The sequence below is a fragment of the Phaethon aethereus genome (genome assembly GCF_964289735.1).
Source record: "Phaethon aethereus genome assembly, chromosome: 12".
Lineage (NCBI taxonomy): Eukaryota > Metazoa > Chordata > Aves > Phaethontiformes > Phaethontidae > Phaethon > Phaethon aethereus.
This window is the reverse complement of record NC_138588.1, coordinates 7,985,827-8,010,248: the sequence shown is the minus strand read 5'-3', so window position 1 is coordinate 8,010,248 and position 24,422 is coordinate 7,985,827. Positions and strand designations below refer to the sequence as shown.

Below are 24,422 nucleotides of genomic sequence, written 5' to 3'. Positions count from 1 at the left end.
TGGAGGTGGTCTCCACCCATTTCAAACAAGCCCCATTTCAGTAAAAAAGGTGTGGCAGACAGGCACCCAAAATCTTCAGGATGGCCTGAAGACCAAGCTGCCCAACGAGAAGTGCTCATTCACCGTCTCTACTTCCCCACCAAAGCAGCATCCCTGCCCTCTTAGGGTAGCGCAGAGGCAATGCCTGAGGCAACAGAACAGCAACCAGTTGAGAAAGCTTCTACTCTGCTTGGGGAAAGATAACCCACAGTTCATATGTACTTCCCAGAGCCACATATCAAGCTGGTACAGATGGTCCTAGAAGTGGCATTTTTGACCCCTCTGAGGTCTTGATGAAAGTGTCAGTGCATGCAAATATGCCACCCTACAATATGCAACTCTGAGCATAGCCATTATATACGAGTAAGGGTTGAATCTTTTACAAAATGCTCTTTTATCCAAATATACCTTGGCTTCCACATGTCTACCCAACTACTTTTGGCACAGTGGTGCCATTTTAGATGCAAGATTTCTGAAGACAACATTGAGGACAGACTCATCCAGCGTCTGCCAAAGACCAGCAGCACACTAATCCTAGAGTACCTCTCCTAGAGACAAACTCTCCCACATAATCTCCCACTGCATTAGTGACAGAATTCAAAAACTCCTTTCCCAGCCTTCCCAAATCTCTGCACTATCTTTAGAGAAACACACACACATCATAGACGAGCTAGCCTGGAGAGAGCCTTTGGAGTATGCGTGTGCAGCCACTAATTGGCATGGTGCCAATTTAGTTATGCAAGGCTAGATTCTGAGAATTAAACTCTTCTTCAAGCCTCTGACCACAGAGAAGCAATAAAGAGGGAGAGGAAAGGAGGGATGTCTGCAGTTGTACAGCATTGTGCAACATCACCTCAAGATTTAATCCTTGAGGATGCAGTTCTGGATCATAAACTGACTCCAGAGACTGGCCATTAGCTTTTCTTCCTGTCCCTGATCAGTTCTGCTTCTTACTGCCCAGAGGACACAATGTCTCAATCTAGGAGGATATCTAGGGTCTAATACAGGAGAGGAAAAAAAGCCATGTATACAAAACAGTGCAGTTTAGGTATAGAGGCAAACTCCTCCTTGTAAGAGTGTCTTTCAAAAAACAAAAGACCAGGTTCCAAAGAATAACTGAGAGCACACTCATTTTTCCCTTTGTAATTTTTGAGAGGGTGCAAAGGAAACCTCTTCTAGAAGAGATTTTAGTGAACATTTCTATTTCTCCATTTCAGCAATTGTCAAAGAGGTAAAACTTTTCCCTGCTGGATTTGAGGAGGTAATGAAAAAAGCCCCGTAAGCAAAACAGGATGGAATAAATAGCCTAAATAAAGTGGGAGCGAATATCAATGGAGAGACAAGACACCCAGCACCTCACCTGCCTTACCTTCGAGCAGCACAGAAGCTTACTCAGCCTGTGTGGTGGGAGGGCAGGTGCAGGATGGAACAAGGCATTTTTAACCAGATAAAGAATAGTCCATGGCTATAATCCAACATGCAAGTCAGGATTTCCTCTTCCTAATTGCTACTATGGTTACCCCATAGCTTTGAAGAAATCATGCAGCTTCAAAAAAACTCATCTTCCTTCACCAAAAAAAGACTCACCAGCTCCCATCTCCAGGGACTGGTTCAATTCATTTATAAAATGCATCAAGTTCTTTTCATTGAAAAGCTTCTTTGATTCAACAGGAGGGAGGGGAGAGTGAGAAAAGGGTAGAGAAAAGAGAAGAAAGAAGAAACATTAAAAGGAGTAAAGGAAGAGGAAGAAGGTGGCAACACAGGAGTGAGACGTGAACTCAGAGAACTGCGATAGTGGCCAGTTTGGGATTTGTCAGCGGGAAGAGAATTTCCGAATACACAAAATACATAGACACTCCATGAGCCGTCCGCATGGGAAGTATTTTTTAAAACAAAATCACTTCCCCTGGAGCTTCCACTTCTTGCTTGATCAACGATCTTACAAGGCCAATCATTTTTAATTTAACACTTCTGGGAACCGGGGGGAAAAAAACCCCTGAAACAGGCACAGTTGGCAAGCATCGAGTGTTACATTTGGCACCATCTACTACTGCTGTTTATGGTGATATCAATTAGGTTATGCTGATATAATTAATAACCCTAAATTTAGGTGTAATAAATAGCAATATTTATCTAGAACTGCAGCGCCTGGAGCAGTCCAGCCAAACCCACCGAACGCCGACTGCCATGATGCGACCGCGAGAGCCGGCGCTCCCAGGCCTGCGGTGCGCGTACGCGCGCTGGTCTCGGCAGGCACTGGGGAGCGGCCGCAGGCCCAGGCTGCCGACAGCGGGACGCGCTGCGCGCGCGGACAGAAGACAGCGTGCGAAACCATCACAGGCTGGCCTGCAACTGCCCGGGCGTGCCTGAGCACGCACACAACTCGATGCTCAAATGGGTGATAATGAGTTTATGTGGAACAGCATGGACAGCAAACAGTGTTCTGTTTCTTTACAAAACCCTCTTTTTGTGCTGTTGTAATTAAGGTTTTTACAAGTTCTGTTGCTGAACCCTGCTTTCAGGATTTTACACAACTGTGACTATAATTGATCGCATTTCAGGGCACAAAGATCTCACTTGAACAGATGAACCTTTTAACCTTTTTTCTTTTTTAAGGCAATCCAAAAAGTCTCACCAAAGGCTACTGTGCACCATTCCTCATAAATCTAGATTTTTCAGAGAACAATATTTTCTATCTTCTACAAGTTAAAAACAAGCTTAATAGTTAAAACAGCAGTAGATCTAGATTGAACAGAAAATGATCTGAATATGCATAGTTCAGTCTTCATTTCAAACTGCTCAAAGGTTGTGGTATGTCACTAACATTCTCTAAGGAATAAAACTTCATTCATAAGGAGGTGGCAATGACCAAGGTCTCGTAGTCCATCAGTAGCAGAGCCAGGAACAAAGCACAGGTCTATCAGTCACCCACTACATTTTATATCCCTTTCCTAATGAAAAGGATACTCTTCATGGATTCTCCAACACTTAATAGAGATTAATTCCTTTAAAACTTTCCTATTTTACTATAATTGAGTTTTAAAAAAGGGATGGATGTATAGGTAAAGGCAGCAAGCTGTAAGACCAAACAATACTTATTATTTTTGATTCTTACAGAACAAGTTCCACAAAATAAAGTCAGGCCACAAGGATGCTTTCTTTTAAGTAGTTTAATATAGCTATCACTTCAGACCGACTTACACTACTTGTCTTGGAGGTTAAAACTATTTTTTCCTTGTAATCTATATTGAAAGAAACAAAATTAGAACATACAAATAACCACATCAGGTCAGACCACAGGTCTCTATGAGGCAGCATCCTGTTGCCAGCAGCGGTCAAAAGCCGATGTCTAGCAGAAAGCGCAAGATGAACTTTATGAAAAGCAGCATCTCTAATTTAAAATGTATAGCCATTATCAGATCAGCTGAATATTATTTGACAAACCCTACACCTGACTGCTGTTCAGGATGGAGCAAAACGCTCAGCCACACACAGCAACACAGAGCTCACCAATTCTCTCTGGATTGAGCAAAGTCAAATTAGCTGCAACACTTGGTAGTGATTTATGTTTTCATGTGATGATAACCAGACCCGTACATACACACTTGCATCACCACTACCTTCATTTAGCATCAGTGACAGGGCTGCAAGCCTCTCCATTGCTGGCAGACAGGAACGGGTTCTCAGAGCACTGACTGATGTGACGGGAGGGTGGAGAGCTGCTTCCCAGCTCAGCCACACGCAGCCGGAGCATAATCACATTCCTGCCGTCCTATCTGTGCTAGAGGAACATTCTCCGCATGTAACTTTCAGATCACATTAACCAAAGCAAATCCCAAGATCCCGATCGTCTCGTGGCTGCGCGAGGCTCCCAGCGCGTGACCATGCAGGACGCTGCTGGGGTGAGCGCTCCGCCGCGGAGCTGCGCCTGCGGCAGGGAGCCAGCTGAGGAAGGGGCACAGCTGGGCTGCTGGAAGAAATCTGTTGAAACCAGGCACAGACATTCATCTGAGACAGAAGGGAAGCTTGATGCACACCCCAGCACACAGGGCTGGGGAGGAGGGAGAGTAAGGAGATTCAAAAAACTGTAAGAAAAAAGAAGCCAACTCTTTCTTAAATACAGAAACCAAGATACCAAGACGAAAGCAACACAGGCACTGAAACAGAGGAAATCCTTGTTTCACAATAAGAGAGGAGATTCGCTGGTTACCACGTGTAGGTATTCCCAGTGTCCGGCACAGAGCTGTTGCAGTGGATAGTGGATTTGATGCATTCAGTATGCCCAGTCCTCATGGGCGGAAGGCGTGAGAGCACAGCAACTCATATAATTGGGATGTTGGTTGAGGGAACACCAAGCACTCTACCACTCTCTTCAGGGATACCTGGTGGGACTTCTACAAAAGGGATTGTGAATTCCAGGGCAAATAAATCGCTTTGTGAAATGGGTTTGACAGATATAAAAAATATTTAGCCAGTGTGTTCTTACGAGTATTATGGTGGATGATGGGCTATAGACCAGCTTCCTCAGAAAACAGCTTCCCTCATAACATTGACTTGAAAGATAGCAGAATTTACTAGACCATTTAAGCCTGGACAAGGTGGAACATTAAGTAGACAAATAAAGCTCCATGTGCGCATATAGACATTAAGGGCCTGAAAGGTATTTACCTCCTCCGACGTGCATGGTTGTCTCCCGCAGACCACCAGTAAATTGGAGGCCCAGGACAGAAGCATTTCTTTCAGCATAGGAGGACACAAGGCTACTGAAAAAGTATGTGGGAAGAAAGAAGAATATCTGGGCCACAGGAGGCTTCACAGGATAAAAGTATTTAAATTAAAGCATAAAGGAACAGTTGTCCCCCTTCCCCAGGCCTCACAATCAGTAACAGAGCCATGGCCGCGTCCCTGTTCCCCTGCTCCTATCCCACACGCAAGGCGTACCAAACTTTTTCACTCATCACCAGACTTAACTACAGCTTCAGTTCACCTGCGCCCGTGTGACACGGGCTCAGGCAGCACGCTTCGCCCAGGTGTCCGGGAGCCACGTCCTCCCTCCCGAGGGCCCCGTCTCCGCTACACTCACTCCTGGCAGCTGGCAAAAAAAGGTCAGACATTCCCTCCGGTCCTCCATCTGCTGGAAACTTTAATTAAGTGCGGTGAAAGGAAAAAAAGAAAGAGGGGGGTGGAACGGAAGCCACAACCTTTCTTTTTTGCTTCTGCTGTCTGGAAGGATCAAGGAAGAATTTGGTGCCAGCAGAGGCTTTGAATACCCTGGGGCAGTACCCAGCTACTCTGAACAGCCCTCCCAGACCACCGGTATCCTCAAGTCCTGGGGAGCACAGCAGCACGAAAGCCATGGCTGCTCATAGTCATGGGCTAGAGTCAGAAAAGCCCAAGCTGCTCTCTGCTGAACCCCTCACCGCAAACTGAAATGAATTAGTTTAGAACCAAACTCAACTCGGTTATTGGTCAGGATTGTTTTTCTGTTCCTGCAGCCCTCGATCTGCACAGCCCGACCCAAAAGCAGACAGGAGAACATAGCTTTAGAAAAGTTGTTCCTCTACACTTTGCTGTGTGTTTCAGTGCTCGTCTGAGCTGATCTTTCAGCTTTGAGATTTGTTGCGTGTTCCACTACCACAAGCCGGGGGTCACAGCTGTTACCAAAGCTGCAAGACCTTATCACCAGGTCAACGCGCATGACTCGCCAGCCACCGGTGGGATGTGATCACAACGTCCTGCTCCTGTGTTATGAACCTACAGCCACTCCACAAACACCCAATGACGTGAAGAAACTCCGCTGCCCGCAGAGACATTGAGTATTTTTTCCAGCAAAGTGCAAGCCTACCATGTCTTAGTGCACTCTTCAAGCCTTCAGAGGGAATTCCTCTCTCACTGGCTGCGTAGCAATATTTATTTCATGTTAACATACTAGGAGAAGAGCCGTACTTTTTTCCACTCGTGCAGGGAAGGCGAAGGCAAGTCAGCGTGGGTGGGCAGGGATGGTATAAGGCAAAGAATGCAAAAAAGAATCAGTATTATCCAAGCTCAGATTCAGTGTCTCTTAGGAAACATGTAGGAGGGAAGATTGAAAAGGAGGCGAGAAAAGGAGGGAGCTTAACTGTATGGAAATATTTCCATGAAAATGTGAAAATTTAATAGATCCTTACTCATCTTCCCCCCCACCAGGCTATACAAAGCATTAATTAAAGCCAGTTATTCCCAAGCATATCTGCCTTGCAGGTGAAATCTGCCCTGCTGCTTTAGCAGAATAGGCAGACCTCTGTCAAGAAAGATCCTGTTTCTCCGGCACCACTAACACTCCATCCAGTCAACTGAGAGATCTTATGGCCACATACAGTTCAGAATCACATACCTCTGACAAATGCAAGACAGCACACTGGGATAGATCTCAGATTCACATTTTCCATACAGGATTGATAACAGGATGAATAAAACGCCAGGCAGGGGGAACTTCGCTGACCCAAAACATTGAAGACAAGACCTGCTAGGTGCACAGGAGTAAAGCCTGCAGACAAACCCAGCAAAACCCCGGAGTAAGTACGTGTCACAACTCACTTGCCATTGATGACTCCATCGGGATTAAGCATAGGGACAATCTTGAAAATGAAACACTTCCGCAGGAGATCAGCAATGGGATCACTGCTCACAAGGAACTCCAGGGTGCCCTTCATTACCCAACTGGCGTTGCTTTCACCAGGGTGAACACGGGCCATTAGAAACACATAAGGACGGTTGCCTGTAAAACAAAGCAAAAAAAAAAAAAAAAAAACAAACACCAAAAAACCCTAGACATTATTCTCTTTGAATAATATCTTTGCAAGTGGGTTTTATTTATTTTTAATTGAAATAACAACCTAAGATGTATTTTAGGGAAGACACATCTCTAGATAGTCCAGACATTTCCTGAAAGTGCTATTTGCCAATCGATCCCAGGTTTGGTCTCCAGATCCAGCATGTGCTAGTTTCATCCTTATCCCTTTGCTTGTTTATTCTACAATAATTTACAGAGACTTTTACGTGTACTGATAGAGGGCATTTTGCATGTGCAGATTACTGCCTTTCTGGCAAGCCTTGAAAGTTTAACCCTGTCAAACTTCACTAAGGTTTAAAAGGCAGCTAGAATTTTTTTTTTTTTAACGTCTTGCTCCATTTTCAGTATTTCACCATTAACAGTTAACAACTTTCAAAATCTCTGAGCAGATCTTTCCACCTATAAGGGCTCAAAGGACGTGCAAGCTACCTGAACTCTGGTAGTAACCTGTCTTGTAGGGTCAGAATCATAACTGATCAAGTTAAACTAATATGATTAAAGAAAATATATGAATATGTTAACCAGCTAAGCTGCAGAGGTAGAGTACTCAAAAGCAACCATCATTTCATACCCGTCCAACAAAAGGTAGAAATAACAATGTATATAGCTAAGGCAGGCTATGACTTTTGGTGGAAAGACAGTTTTCAGTTTCATATAATATAGACACACACTCAGATTTGCAAAACTGATGAGTTCAGCTGTTTCTAGCAATACATGTGGCATGGGAGACGCAAGCTGTGGGAAATTGGGGTAGGGCAGAGGGTTTGGGGGTTGCTTTTTTAAAACAATAATCAAATTCTTATTAAACAGTTCATTGATAAGCTCTGTTGAGCCTGTTCCAAAATAGACACGCAACTTCACAGAGAAAGTTTCCTTGTTATCAGATATGTTATTTGCTGTTCCTGTGAAGAAGCACCCACATTTGGTCTAGTTATAAGCCTCCAAAAACTCTCAGTATACATATGCTTAGAAAAGACCAAGTTTGACAGCAGATTCTTTGAAGACCCATCTGTGCTGAGCATACTCCACACATGGGCCAAGAAAACAAGAGGAGGCAGAGGAAGACACCTGCCAGGCGCAGAAAATAAAGGGAAAGGACAAAGCAATTATCTGTCTTAAAATGGTTCTTTTGTGAGCATTCAGAGTCTCAGGCTGTTGTCACAAGTCAACCTGACAGATTTACTTTAGTGGAAACCATTATCTGTCAGGGCATCACAGCGATGCCAGTATAGGTTTGTCCCGCTCTATCAGGCAATGTTAGAGCTCAGGCTCTGTTCCCTTGCGTGAATTGAGGGACCCCAACTGACAGGCTTGGGAGTGGTAACAGGACAGAAAACAAACCAAAGGCATCAGCTGAGTGCCCTTGTAAACAAATGCTGAATTAGCAAGTTATATGCCTTTGCCCTTAGCTCCCAAAGCTGTCACTCAGTTTCGAAACGCTTTGCAAATCATTAATCAACTCACATGAAACAGGGAGCTAGAACCACCATACTGAAAAATATAGATGTTATTAAAAGAGCTGTTCAGTTCTCTGTCAAAGTGAAGGCTGTCAGAGCTGAGAATACAAGTGAAATTTCTCATTTCACAGTCAAACAAGGAATAAGCACTAATTTTTCTCCATAAACGTACACTCAGTACAGTTCTGCTCAATACATACATTACAGGACAATTTAGTTACACCTTTCAGGGATGCACCCAGACCTGGAAATGATCCCCCCTCCACACCTCTGCACTCCCACGCTTTCCTCTTAAGCAGCTGGTGGGCACTAGAAGAGTGAATTGCACTCTTAGCTCAAAGACCTCACACAGAGCAATCATATTCTGGTCCAGTAAAGCAAACAGAACTCTATTTCTCAATAGCCATATATTAGTTTTTTATTATTTTAGACCTTACCTTACTGTGAGGTTTATATATTTTGATCAATGTGTATATATAAGGTGCCTAAGGCACTTACAGATAGCAGAAGACTCCTCTAACTCCTGAAGGACTACTAGCCATTCTGATTATTATTTTTCTCCCCCAAAATCAGAGTACACAATTTCTATTCTGCTCCAGCTAGTTGGGCATTAGAGTCTACCTTAGTAATGCTTTTAAAGTAGCAACAAGCAAAAACTAGCTTTCCCGAAGACATCAGCTGCATTTTGCCATTTCCAAACATTTTCTTCTTTCTACCATCACTATGATTTAGTGCTGTTTTGCAGGTTCATTGCTGAGCTAAACTTATGGGACTGTGCTGCTGTAGCTGAGAATGAGGCTCTTGAGGACTCCTAATGGACAACAGCTGTAAATAGCACGAAGCAAAATAAAACATGTTCTCTTTTGCAATTGATAAATACAGCTTTAACAACTCTTATCTCTTCTGTATATTGGGAGAGCACACAGCATCTTGATTGAGAGGTTCTTTCCTCAGTCAAAATAAAAAAAAAAAAAAAAAGGAAAAACAACCCCACACACTCTAAGCAAAGGCTTTCTCATCTCAGAAAGCCAGGAAAGTTTGCTATAATTCTACTAATTGCAAATAGCATGAGACTGACAGAGACCCAAGTCCTGTTCTTCTCAAGGCTGATCAAAGTCAAGTTTGTCTTACTTAGATTCAACATCAGAAAAGCTTCTGGAGTTTCTAGATCTTAAAACCCTGGAAACAGGACCAGACAGACATCATCTACATCGTTTCCCTGGGGGCAGCAATAGAGGGGCCCATAGCCTGTCGGTCCAGCCAAGGAAATCTGTTCCAGATGAAGCTTCCTTTAAAAGCTCCCCTCCTGACAAGCAGATCCACAGCTCTGACATCCCACCCACAAGAGAGTCATAACAAAGGCATGTACCAGCAAGGAAACCGCAGAGCTTGTTAACTGCCTGTTCTCTTCATGGAAGCCATCACGGACAAATCTCATATCCAAATGCTGCGCTCTCCCAGACTGCACCCAGCATGAAGGCCAATGAAGCAGCAAATAGAGCAAAGAGCTGACGACACGGCCATAAAACTTGCTACCCTTGAAACACCTGGGAAACAGAGATTTAACTCTGTGGCAGGCAGGAGTCACTCAATCCTATGTTTACAGTATATCCAGTTACTTACCTGTCTTGAAATTATTGTGATAACCATGATAAACATTAGAGCTCATGAAAGTAGTGGACAGCCGCACTGGCCAGCCATACGCAGCATCCCACCTGATAGGCAGCAGTTAAGATTTCTGCACTTCAGCTGCTTGACTTCATTCCTGACTTCAAATGCCCCCATGACTGCAGTCCTGGCCAGACACCTCAGCACTTCCCAGCATAGCTTACTGGTTTACACTGGTGCCCAGCTGACCTTGCTCTGGGCTAGTTCAGAGCCCCTTGTGACCACCCCCTGCTCCCTGCTAAACCTATTTTCAGGACACACAACCACAAGTTTTCTCGTATACCTCCTTCTAGGCCCAGAGCTGAGCTTAAGTCTTCCAAAACTTCAGGCCAACACTTCGGCAATCCTCCCCAGGTTCTGGGGAAGCTGCCAGAAAGCTCAGGTTAGGCATTTATCTCTGCAAAGCTCACATGACACATAACCTTCTCCAGGAACATAAATAATAAGAGGATAATGCAGAGGAACCTTTTCATGCTATATAAAGCCTTATCCAACAGATATGTCTCATTACACTGTGTTACATATCAACATGCTCAGAATATGGCCCCAACAATACCCAAGGTGAGAGATTAAGGCATCACGGGGCCCTCTTGCAAAACTTTAAGCAAAAACCCTTTGAGTAATAATCCTACTAATGTATCACCTACTTATCTTCCCTTCTCTTGATTCATTTTGACTGTGGACATAGGCATGAAAATACGAGCTTTGTTCTTCCGATACTGCTAACTTGCCCCTTAATCTCCTGCCTGTTATAAGGATCTTCCTCCAGTCATGTCATCACCAAGGTTTGCTAAGCGGCAACTTTGATGTCACTAATCATGACATCAGTTGGGGAAAGAGCAGTCTGAAAGAAATGAACCAAACGCCATTAACACAGCAGTGTCCCTCATCAAGAGGAGCAGAGAAAGGAAATGAAATGCAGCTCCAGATGCCCTGACCTGGGCTGATGTTCTAAATTATTTCAAGCTGAGATTTGAGCCATGTCATTTGTAAAGGGACAGGGTATCGACGCAGCACAGAGCTATGATTTTATAAAGAGTCAAAGGGAATTATATACACAGCATGCGAGGAATTCAACCTAGATCCAAGACTTGACTGGAATTTTTCTGGCTGTGCTTCTGCATACCTCTTTCCTTTACCCCCCAGCCCAGGACCATTATGACACAAAAGTATTTTTTTCCCTTATGCCTAAATACAGCTTGACTTTATCATGAGCATTACAAATCGAAGGAGTAAGTTTACCCCAGGACATAGTAGACAGAAACCAAGAAAGCAAAACTCTCCCTCCCAACTTAATTTGCTGTGGCCATTACAGGGTATTCTGTGAGTCAAGTGATGGGTAGACAAGGAGCACCATCACATAGCTCTTCCATGCATGTCACGGCTGCATCCTGTCCTGAATATATCTGATATGCCCAAGGCTGTACAGTTACGCAAAGCCAGAGAGAAGACAGGATATGGTGTGATGTAAAGTGAATATATTAAAGTATGTTTGTAAAAAGGATCAGATACTGAGATCACAGAAAACATGAAACTGATCTGAGACATAATCTGTGTCAGCTACTTTACTCCCCTCCTAAAGCTTTTCCTCTAGTTATCAGTCTTTCAGTTGCCTTAAGATAGAATAATTCTTTCCTCCCCATCTCCCCCCACCTCAACATTGCTGTCTCCTTGCTGATCCTGCTTTTGGCTAAATGCTCCAAAAGCAGACATATCTCAAGACAGAGGCAAAATACACAGTCTGGCAGGACCAGCTGTTGTTTTCCAGAATTATCAATGAGCTATTCCTTTCTTAAATAGGTCTATATTATGTGTATTATTACTGTTACCTATAGCAAAGAATTGAACATTGCAAATTACCTCGGCTGCCTGTTCTCTGCCTTCATGGCTTGGTAAGGGAGTTTCAGTCTCCAAGTTGCTTGGCAACCTCCTTTTGTGCATGCGTTTTAGGAATTCATTCACCTCCGATTCAGAGATGATCAAGGAGCTGAATATGGGTACAGACTGCTCAGTCTTGGTGCAGCTTGACAACCTACTACTGCTGGTTTTTAACTCCAGGAAATTGGTAAGCAAGTTGTCAAGTCCATTTTGGGGCAGTCTTCAAAATCCCAAGCTCTGAAGGCAGCAGAAACCACTACCGTTACTTAGCATGACCTTCTATATGACTGAAGCCAAAGGAAACCCACATGAACTAATTCCTGTTCAAATCAGAGTGTCTCTTGTGGAAGACTGGGGAACAACCAAATCCTTATTTTCTGAAATCGCACTCATGGAAAACCTACTATAATCCTTTACAAATTGTTTCAGTTTATAACTATAATCTCCGCCTTAAGAGAGTACATTTGAATTAGTCTAGCTGAAATTTCCAACCACTGCGTTATGACCCATTTTTAGATATGCCAACTCAACATTCACTGGCATATCCCATCTTGCTCTGCACACCCTCTGAACTGCTCAGATAACGTCGAGCTTCAAAACTGAAACCAGGTAGCTGTTATAGTGCAGCTACCTTCTTAGACTGATGACAAGCAAGTTGCCTTTCATTCACCATCTCCCAGAGCTCTGCCGCTAAGCTGAGGAGTTCCTCTGCCTGGGCACATGTCCCACAGCCATGCTCACGGCTGCCGTCCGGTACTGGCATAAGAGCAGGGCACAGCCTGCGGCCTGACGTCTCGGTAGCACCATGTTCCCACCAGAGCTCCATCAGTCACGACAGCTGCAGAGCTTAGAAAGGACATGGCCTTCTGCCAGGTAGGTACCATTGCTCCCTGGTTGAGCTGGCAGAGTTACAAAGCCCTTCCTGCGTGAACTGCTGTGCCACGTTTGCCCACTCTGGTTGCTAGTGCTCCCCAGGATTTCTTTTATAGCAGGGTCGGGGCTGCTGGTTAGGAAGAAGTACTGCCAAAAGGATCAGGGCATTATAGCAGAAAAGTTAGTGATGCAAAGCAGTTCCAAAAATGGCAGCTCTCCCGGGATGTACTAAGAGGCAATGTCACAGCTAAAATAAGGAACATTGTTACTTTGCTCTGCTCAACCCAACAAACAAAAACAACTAGCTGGAGCGCTGTGCCCACTGCTGGCCACCATAGTTAAAAAATTAATTCAATGAAAGTGGGAGAAGAGGTCATTAAGGACTATAAAAAATTCAGAAGTCATAACTTATGAAGAAATATTGGAGAAAATGGGTTTTAAATTCAGAAAGGAAAGATGAACAGAGAGGAAGGAAATAACCTTTAAATTGCAAAAGGCTGCTATAAAAAGAGATAGCAATCAGTTGTACTCACTGTCCACTGGGACTAGGTTGCATAAAAAGAAATGCAAGTTACTACCTATCAGCTAAGGCAACGTGTAGTGACTTGACTGCCTTCACTGGTGTGCCCACGTATTTGCACTACCTTCTGCTAGGTCCTTATTCATAAAGTTCTGCATCAAGCCACTCCAGTGCCAAAACAATATCGCAGAATCACTAAGGTTGGAAAGGAACTTCAAGATCATCAAGTCCAACCATTAATCCAGTGCCACCGTGTCCCCTAATCCATGTCCTGAAACGCCACATCCACACGTTTTTTGAACGCTTCCAGAGATGGCGAACTCCACCACCTCCCTGGGCAACCTGTTCCAATGCCCGACCACCCTCTCAGTGAAGAAATTTTTCCTAATATCCAATCTAAACCTCCCCTGGCACAACTTGAGGCCATTTCCTCTTGTCCTATCACTAGTTACTTGGGAGAAGAGACCGACACCCTCGTCGCCACAACCCCCTTTCAGGTAGTTGTAGAGAGCGATAAGGTCTCCCCTCAGCCTCCTCTTCTCCAGACTGAACAACCCCAGTTCCCTCAGCCACTCCTCATAAGACTTGTGCTCCAGACCCCTCACCAGCTTCGTTGCCCTTCTCTGGACACGCTCCAGCACCTCAACATCCTTCTTGTAGTGAGGGGCCCAAAACTGAACACAGGATTCAAGGTGCGGCCTCACCAGTGCCGAGTACAGGGGCACAATCACTTCCCTACTCCTGCTGGCCACACTATTTCTGATACAGGCAATGATCAGTACAAGGCCTATAGCCACATAGATCATTCTAGCTACCCCTGTAGAAATTTGGTCCAAGATTCCCCTCTGGTCCTCTGGAATTACCTCTGTGTTCTGAGATCTGCTGGAATTCCAGTCCACAGGGCAGCTCAGCCATCTCCTTTGATCTCTTTGATGCAAAGTGTCTGCTTACTATTTAATGTTAGCCACTTTAAAATATGTTAAACATTAGCCACTAATTAGTTGCTAATCAGAAATATTTCATCATCATGATATTTTGACATCATTTTGGCTTCTTCCCATATACAGATCAGAAATATTTATGGAAAGTTCTGTCTTGCCTGCTCGGTTAGTGACAGTCCTACCACTTCAAGATTGGAGTTATATAATTACTGGGATTCCTTTAATTAGTAATTATCTTCCAAAGCCCCACTATTATCCTAAAATCTCAGCTTCTGCGTATGCACCCTTTGAAAGGGACGAGAAGCAAACACTAAGATCTTCTCCAAGAGTCCTCCCAACAGATTAGCTAGCTAGCTGTTGTAGGGAGCTCCAGATTATCTGTCAAAGGCAGGCAAGGATTTATTGTCCCCTGCTTCTATAATATGCACATTACAGCCCTAATTTGTTCTATGGCAGCAGGCAATTTCAGATACTCAAGTATTTTGTACTGCTGTGGCCTGATCATCAATCCATATGTTTTTCAGCCAGCATGGGAAAAACATAGGTTGCCTTGTAGAAGCACAAGACCTCTGATACATGGCAAGTAAAAAAAAAAAAAAAAAAAAAAAAAAAAAGAGAGAAGTATTTTCAAGTTAGGTACATATGCAACTCTCACTCTTTCTGGGTTTTTTTTGCATGAAGATAACACTGGCCCGAGAGAAGAACCAGTCAGTGGATGCTCAGAAGACTGGAAGACACTGGAGCAGAGATCCATCAAAACAGGCTATACAGTGTTCTCATTCAGTATGATTAGAGAAGTGGCAGCATTGCCCCAAGCTGTCCCATGCCTAAAAGAAGGTGCAGGCAGGAGATCAGTGCAGCAGAGACCTGCAGGATAACTGCTGCAAAGGCAGAGTGCGGAGAGCCATAGAGCTATGAAATCCATGGGCTCTTTTCTGAGAGAAGGATTTCATCTGAAATGAAATCGGGCAGGAGGAGCAGACTGAAAAAGCTTCCATTGTCATAAAAATCTCCCTGGGTAATCCACAGTGATGGAAAAAGGAAATTCTGATAATTTATGTGACAGTTTAATGGGATTTTGGTGACACATGATACTTTAGAAAGAATTTGCCCAAATAGGATAGACAGGACTTTAATAAGGCTTCAGCTCCAAAACAGCAATATTTTCACCCCTTACTTTTACATTTCATTCTATATATCCACTACTCACTCACAGCCCACCTTCTCATTTGCAAGGCAAATTTCAACATTGTAAGAGCAACAACTCTGCACTTTCTAGTTACATCCCTAGCCCAAGAGACCTCCGAGTACCTGATCCCCAAAGGGATCAAGCTGACTTTGCACCTATAGGGCAGAGCATCACCGAGCCATGCGTTGAGGCATGAGCTGCCCTCCGGCCACGGCCCCAGCTCTGTGGACGGCATTAATAGCTCCTCTGCAGAAACGAAGAGCAGCAGATGGACAGTCTGCAGCAGGAGTCACTGGCAGAGGAGATGCCCCCAGAGCGCAGTCCAGGAGTAAATGACTCTCACACTGTGAGTGATGCCTCAACCCATGCCTCCTGCTTATGAGAGGTGCAGCCTTTACCCCGGTGTGGTACGCCGTGCCCTTCACTGCCATCGTGCTGAGAACAGGCACAGCAGCAAGGGGAATTGCTTAGAGTACTAAACTAGGGTGAAGCCAGGGTTAATGGGATGAAACTTCACAAAGGAACATTTAGGCTGAATATCAGCAAGTTATATTGAAGAGTGTCCACTGTGGAGAGGTAGAAGTTAACATTAAAACCACATTGCCCAGAGCACAAAAGCCATTCTGTACACAACGATCTTGCAGTAGCTAGGACAGAAATCCCCCAACAGGCATTTTTCTTTACTAATTTCAATTGATCAAGTCCCAAAGCCCTTTTTTTGGGGGGGGTGGGGGGGTGGAAATTCCTTCTGGGAATCCAGGCAGGAAAGGAATGGTAAAAAGCTGTGTGAAGATACCAGTATTTTGCCCAGTCTTTCTGTGACCAAAGCAGGCTGAGATCAACTTCAGACCTGCACTGGGGCCTGTTAGCCCTGAAATGGGCATGGAAAAATGGAGCACCTGTTTTTCTTTCACCACTGGGAATAACAGCCAAATTTAACAGGAACATAAGTTATCTCTTGTGTAGTCCTTCAAGCTGTTCTGCTCTACAAAAGACAAATTTTTAAGAGCTTTGTGCCCATAAACTGTCTATACAGAACAGATTTAAAACCCACCTCATGCCACCTACAGCATAAAGCAATGTTTATTCTTAAATTTGTGTTATGCCTTTAAGAGGCACAGATCCATCTCTGCCTCTGCTTTGAGGTCTTCCTCAGGGAATGACTTGTAAGAAATAAAATATATTAAAAGGAAGTGCAATCAGAGCCCCTCATTATCAAAGGGATAAAATATCAATTTTTGTTAGGATAAAAAGCATCACAGATTGGCTCTGGTGGGAAAAATTAAATTCTTGCTCTTCACTTGATGTGATATTTATCACTCCATTGCTCCAGAAATATCCTGGCAGGGAATGTTTCTTAAAAACAATTATCCTGTATTTCTCCTGCAGTAAGCAAGTTAGTTTTAACTTGTGTGTTTTGTTACATATGAAAAACTCAGGGAAAAAGGAAAGACGACAGACAAGTCTACAGAAGACGTCTTCTAACACTTCACTATGTCAATAACTTCACAGTACAGGACCTTCTGCAGGTTCATCTCATTTGTGGCATCACTAAATTGACTCTTACATCATTGCTGTCCAAGTCTACCCTCTATTTTAGAACTGCATTGCCCAGAGCTGACCACAAAGGAAATTCTCACTTTCCACAGACAAGAGATTGATAAGGTAAAACTGTCTCCCAGTTTTGAATAATGAACCCTGTTTTGATGGCAAGTTTTTAGATGAACTCCCCAAACAACTGAGCAAGAGAATGCAAATAAGGGAGCAGCATAAAAGGTCTTTCAATCAGATCATCATGACAGTAAAACTGGTGTTGGCTCAATGATCTTCTCTCATGACATAAGCAGCACCATTCTTCATCTTCTACACTACATGCCATGTTGTGTAACAGACACAAAGTAGAGTTTGATTAAACTGGAAGTATTTAGGACCAGAATGATCCAGAAATATCTTTAAACTAGAAGATTATCCTACTGCCCACCCTGGAACAGTACAGCTTCCTGCCTACTTTAGAGCCTTGACAAGAAGCCTACATCTATGTGTAAAGTTTTATCCTTATCACTAAAGACCAAATTGGGAACCACTAGAACTCTATGTCTAAAACATGATAAATGGAACTTTTTTTTTTCTCTCCCCTGAAATGCTTAGGAGAACTCATGCCAGTAGCACATCCAGTATTAGTGGCCAGTCCTAATCTCTATTCCCCTACTGTCCTCCAGCACCCTAGAAATAACACAGTATTTTAACATCTTGTGTTCAAACCTTAGATCAAGAGCTCACAGTAGCTGTTTAGGCCATAAGCAGAACATAAGTTTTCCAGGGAAGATAACAGAGATGATGCTTGAATTTCATAAGCAAGTTCATACCATATTATTCTTAAACAGTTCCACTATCGAAATACCCTAAGGATGAAGAAAGAATTAAGGTCATATAGCACAATCAGAATCCCAGAACATTTGACAGAAAACTAGGTGGAACAAAATTTGCCACTGAAGAAAATAGATAACAAGCAGAAATTTCAAACAGTATGTGGTAAAACACTAAGCAGTCACCGTCTAAGGTCAATAAGAAGTTCTTCCCATCTGATGCTAGTGAAACGATTTCTAATGAATGATGTCTTCCTACATCAATCACTACAGGGAGCAGAATGTCAAGCTAGGAAGACTACTAGTCTGATTGAGGAAAATTGTTTCTTCTTAGGAAGAAGATGGTAGGAAGGCTAGGGAAAGAAAATGTGGGGTTTTTTCCCCTACAAGTTGCTACAAAGCACAGAAAGGAGCCAGGCTGCAAAACAGTCTTGGTCGCCCCAGAAGGAACACAGGTAGAAGTGGAACATGTAATATCCTTCCTCACCATTCTATGTGTCATTGCAAAAGTAGGAATTTTCACGAGAGAGTTTTTTGTTCTTTATTTCATAGTTTCCTAAACGATATTCAATTTATTTAAAAAAAAAAATCTTCTCCAGAAGGTTCTTTTAGGCAAATAATTTAATAGTGTGGGTGATAGCTGCTAATCAGTTTGAATTTCTGGTGTGTCGTACAGACTAGTTTCATGAAGCTGATATGACGACATGTTCCCTCAATCCCAGTGCCCTCCTGCATTTTCAACCCAACATTTCCCCAACAGAAGTTTGAACGTTTCCAGTTGATGCCACCACAGAATTCTTCCATTGTAGCTCAGCCCCTCTCTTTACAGCCTGTACAATCCACAGCATAAGCTCTGCTCTCTTACTTGCCGTAAGAGCCACTCATATTGAAACCATAGTATTTCAGAGCATTCACTACCACTTCATCTTCTGCTCTGTAAACTATCAGAATGCTTTTAAAAGAAACACTTATTTAAACAAAATATCTGTAAATCATGGTTGTGACAGGCTAATGGATAGCATTGCAAAGATGATTTATCTTCCTGCTATATCTAACAAAGGTTATGCTAATACCTTGTTTTCAAAATACGAAGAGACTTCTAACTAACGTTTTCTAGCTGCAAGAATATACAGGTAATGAAAAACACCTTACATCAAAAAATAACCTTCACCCACCACCTAACATCCCCATCAACTTTCAAAATCAAAAGATTTCTTTAAATTATTTTTGTTTTCTGTATTATTTAGTGTGTTTCCTTCATGGATGAAGAAACCAACTACTCAGTCTCACTGCCTGTTTGTAATCCAAATTCATTTTAGAGTTTGCATGCATTAGCTGCATGCTTTAATTTGATTTGATTTCTCTCTATTAAATTATATTTGAGGCAGGTTATATGGCCTCATGGGGAGCATCTCACCAGCACTACCCTTTGTGCAAACAGCAATTATTTTATCTGGGCTGACCCTAATTTCAAGCTACATCTTGATAGGTCAACAAATAAGGTCATGGTATTTGCATTGCAAGTGGTGGCCCAGCTGGTGGGAAAGACCTTTGACACACCAGAAGGTGGGTCCTGGGAATGGTCTGATTAAAAGGGTATGATATAGGGTATGAAATTAAGCAGCAAGTCATTGTTTATGAGCAGGAGCATTGTTTCAAGTCTGTCTATACAGACATTCTGCATAGCTCACAGGCCCATCGCCTATGTCAACACAGAGACTATAAGTACGTCACTACATTTTTGTTGCTTGTTCACAGTTACTAAGAGCTAAACACAGGGAGAATAGGTATAGCGCAGGCATCAGAGCCCCTGAGACCCCAGAAGTCCTTCATCTGCCTCTTGCTTATTCTTCCACCTCTGGCCAGTTGCTCATTGTGAAGAACAATTCCAGTGTGTTGAGTTGTGCTTCATGGTGACCCTCTAGCTGTTGTTTTTGTGCCCTTTCAAAATGCTTGACAGAACTGTCACAGGAAGAGTTTGGCATCTGGAAGCTATGACAGACACGATATGACCTGATTTATAAAACATAACTAAACAGCTTGGGCTGCCAGAGGCCAGGTTTTACAGAACTGGCTTTCAAGAACGCCTTCAACACAACGCCTGCTCTACTAAATGCACTTTCATACTTCACCGCAACACAAATTCCCAAGCTGTGTTAGGGAATTGCTGTGTTACTGCAACACTATGAAGTGACAAAGCAGCCAAGACATTAATCTTGTTAGAGCCTAACCTGTCCATTCCTGGTCAGGAAGGAGAAGGAATGACCTTGGCTCTAGTTGCACTTTTTACACCAGGCTACATGGGTAGGGAGCAGTGCAAAAAATAAAACATAATTTTTCAGAAATTCCTCCAGCATAGCGACCACAAAGAAAAAAAATCAAGTCATGGATAGTTTCTGATGCGTTATCCATTACAGCCTCATTTTTACAATAAAAGCATACCTGCATTTGTATTTACAGCAAGTACAACCTGACCCACAAAGAACCTAAGGACTTCCTTCCCTCCTACCCATCTCTTTTCTATCTTGCTACCTTGCTTTTCTTCTTGCTATGCTATCCACCTCTTTTTTTTCATCTCCACTTCAATCACTAGTTAGTCTTCTGTTAGGGGCTCGCCATGGGACCTAGACATCTTTTGGGCAACCTGTCAAAGTCACTGTGATGCCAACAATAATAAATTCCATCTCACTATTCTTCTCTTGAAACACTTCATAGACTGAAGATTACATGTTTCAAGTGTGTTACAAGTTCAGAAAGGAAGGATTTACAGAAAAATCAAGTTGTCCAAGGATAAAATACAAATCAGTCACAGAGTGGCTTGCCAATGTGATGCCCATCTACAAGAAAGGCCGGAAGGAGGATCCTGGGAACTACAGGCCTGTCAGCCTGACCTCTGTACCGGGGAAGATTATGGAGCGGTTGGTCTTGGGAGTGCTCACAAGGCACCTGCAGGACAACCAAGGGATCAGGCCCAGCCAGCATGGGTTCATGAAAGGCAGGTCCTGCTTGACCAACCTGATCTCCTTCTATGACCAGGTGACCCGCCTAGTGGATGAGGGAAAGGCTGTGGACGTTGTCTACCTGGACTTTAGTAAAGCCTTTGACAGCGTCTCCCACAGCATTCTCCTGGAGAAACTGGCGGCTCGTGGCTTAGACAGGTTTACTCTTAGCTGGGTGAGGAACTGGCTGGATGGCCGAGCCCAGAGAGTTGTGGTGAATGGCGTTAAATCCGGCTGGTGGCCGGTCACAAGCGGTGTTCCCCAGGGCTCGGTTCTGGGGCCAGGCTTGTTCAATATCTTTATGGATGATCCGGATGAGGGGATCGAGTGCTCCCTCAGTAAGTTTGCAGATGACACCAAGCTGGGTGGGAGTGTTGATCTGCTGGAGGGTAGGAGGGCTCTGCAGAGGGATCTGGACAGGCTGGATCGATGGGCAGAGGCCAACCGTATGAGGTTTAATAACACCAAGTGCCAGGTCCTGCACTTCTGTCACAACAAACCCATGCAACGCTACAGGCTTGGGGAGGAGTGGCTAGAGAGCAGCCCAGCGGAAAGGGACCTGGGGGTGCTGGTTGACAGCCAGCTGAACATGAGCCGGCAGTGTGCCCAGGTGGCCAAGAGGACCAACAGCATCCTGGCCTGTATCAGAAATAGTGTGGCCAGCAGGAGTAGGGCAGCGATTGTGCCCCTGTACTCGGCACTGGTGAGGCTGCACCTTGAATACTGTGTTCAGTTTTGGGCCCCTCACTACAAGAAGGATGCTGAGGTGCTGGAGCGTGTCCAGAGAAGGGCAACGAAGCTGGTAAGGGGTCTGGAGCACAAGTCTTATGAGGAGCAGCTGAGGGAACTGGGGTTGTTCAGTCTGGAGAAGAGGAGGCAGAGGGGAGACCTTATCGCTCTCTACAACTACCTGAAAGGGGGTTGTGGCGACGAGGGTGTTGGTCTCTTCTCCCAAGTAACTAGTGATAGGACAAGAGGAAATGGCCTCAAGTTGCGCCAGGGGAGGTTTAGATTGGATATTAGGAAAAATTTCTTCACTGAGGGAGTGGTCAGGCATTGGAACAGGCTGCCCAGGGAGGTGGAGTCGCCATCTCTGGAAGTGTTCAAAAAACATGTGGATGTGGCACTTCAGGACATGGTTTAGGGGACATGGTGGTGCTGGATTAATGGTTGGACTTGATGATCTTGAAGGTCCTTTCCAAACTAGTGATTCTGTTGGAAGCTCAACATCCATTTCCCAAGTCCCAGTCATGAAGTATCCTGTACCATCCACATTCACCTGAGAAGTGAATTCCTATGTAAACCATGACTTTAGAGCACTTCTTCCCTTTTTCTTTAGCCATGAAAATGAATTGAATCTTGCACTTGGATATCATCTGTAGAGCCCTCTCTCAGTTACGTTAATTGTCCTATACTGTGATGATACAACACAGCTGGCATTTTCATTCTGAAACCCACCCACTCTTCCTAAAATTAGCACACACATTCATTTGCAGTGTCCTACGATATTCTTCAATCCATCACTACTACATCATGCTTTCAGGCTCAGGGAGAAAGTGAAAGATAGTATGAAAGTGGTAAGGGAAGAATGGGGACAGGAAATGGGATGTGGTAGTAGGTCCCTTGTTTCCTTGAAAAATAAAGATAAAAATTAGAAGTCTAGATCATTTGGGAGACTCAAAAGAAAACTCCATAATGCCTTTTAATATTTTCCCCCAAGTCAACCACAAGCCCTTCCTTATCTGTGGGTCAAGACACACCTCCAACCCCATTCTGATTTCTTTGTTCATTCATACTTATCACCTCTGCCCCCCATCATGTTTTAATAAAAATTTCAGCCTGTTTTATTTAACCTTATCTATTTCGAAGACACAGGAGTGGCACCCAGGCTAAGCTAGAAAATCTTCAAAACAGTTCGTTAAACAAATTCAATAAAGAAGAGGAAAAGCTTGTAAGAAGAATTACAAAGTGACAGGGAAAATTACATTTTTTTCCCCTCACAGCTAAGTAGCACGACAATTGCAATTAATAGAGCAAATTAAATTCTAAATGCGCTAGTGATTTGATAGATACCATTTTCTGAGTGTTACTAAAAAAATGCCTTCTTTGGAAAACAGAGTTAAGATCTGGAACAAGTCCTGTTGGTTCTGAGGCCCAATTTGATTATGCAAAATTCTTTAACATAAAGGTAAGATGGAGTGGGCAGAAGAGGCACAGAACTTCTCTAAGACACCCCATAGCTTAAGACATCCTGACAAAACAAGTCCTTAGGAGGCCTGTTTACAGATACAATGGGTAGCTCGTGGCTTCAAAACACACCTTCCCACCACCCCTTCTCTTCAGAAGACAGAAGAGGCACGCTGCCTAGTTAGTACTGTTCCTTCTGTCACCTAAATTTGCAAAATCATATATCAAAATGAAACAGGGGAAATCAGAAAACACACACAATTACCTAGAATGAAAAAGATCCAATGCCCCTATTCTTCTGCCAGCTAGAAGCTGATATCAAACAGCCACATAATAAATGCCCTGAAATGAGACGGGAGCCCAAGTTTAGCTCTCTGCGAACACCGATGCGCTTTGCAGTATCTACCGCATCGCTCACCAACTAGTTGATCTCATCAGCACATTTGCAGTCTGGCCACAGCAGCTGTCTCCACTTGTTTATTAGCAACTTCTATTTCTGCATTAGAAACAGGTGGGCAAGCCCAGAGAGCTAACAAGTTTCTCTTTGATGTAGAGATGGACAAATCCTCACATTAACAGAACAACATTTAAAAATCATTATGGGGTATTTTTAGTCCTGTTTCATTAGTATAGCTGCATAATTGCAGCCCATTAATCACAAATACTTGTTTCTAGAATCTGTCAGAAGCAACAAGAAGTGTCAGCCTGGGGTGTCTGCAAATAGTTTAAATATATCGTTGTACTTATCTTACTAGTATAAGATTGGCTTCATCAGTTACATAGCTGTGATCGTGTTCTCCGATTAGAGAAATTAATCTCAGTTAAACAGGTCAGGCAGAAATCCGCCCAGACCCTCCCAGCAAAACCAACTTTCAGGTGGGAATTAGAAATAGCAGGTGTTCAGAATTACAGATACAGAAACAAGAGAAAAATAAATGTACATGGTGTATTGCAGAAATGCCCCCTCACTAAGGTGCTCAGATAGATTAATATTAGGATCAGCACAGAGAAACATTGTTTGCTTCATTTCACATGAGTGTGGACCCGCTCGCACGGATGCGGGCAGAGTAGCTGAACAAACTATCCGCTTGCAGCTCTGGCAAACATGCAGTAAAGCTGTTCCATACAATCCAAACAACTCTGATCATTTGCAATACATGACTAGCTAGGTCAGCCTTTATCAGACACAAAAGCATAGCTTGGAACATTAAATGGAGAAATTGGAACATTGTTTTCCAGAAAGTTTTCAAAGCCTTAAGGTATCAAGTGAAAGACTTTTCTATTTTAAAGCAATCCACAATAGACAGTCTCTCCAAACCAGTCAGCCAAGATTTAAAAGCACTAAGAGGCTTCCCAATTTAGAGGGGTGAAGGTGAAAACAACGTGAAAGTTATGCTACCCACACTGTTTCCCAATAGTCTGTTAGTTCTGCGTATTGAGGAAGGGTTTGCCCGTGCATGGCAGAAGCCTACT

The 24,422-nt window shown here is 43.5% G+C and overlaps 1 protein-coding gene across 1 annotated transcript in view; it reads right to left on the bottom strand.

Moving 5' to 3' along the window:
- The window catches only part of AGBL1 (AGBL carboxypeptidase 1), a gene marked incomplete at both ends in the record, with an annotated part of 299,879 nt that overhangs the window by 176,151 nt on the left and 99,306 nt on the right, over positions 1 to 24,422 (bottom strand). The window contains one exon of the mRNA XM_082005308.1: positions 6,616 to 6,796. Coding sequence (XP_081861434.1) covers positions 6,616 to 6,796 — 181 coding nt within the window. The remainder of the gene's footprint in view (positions 1 to 6,615; positions 6,797 to 24,422) is intronic.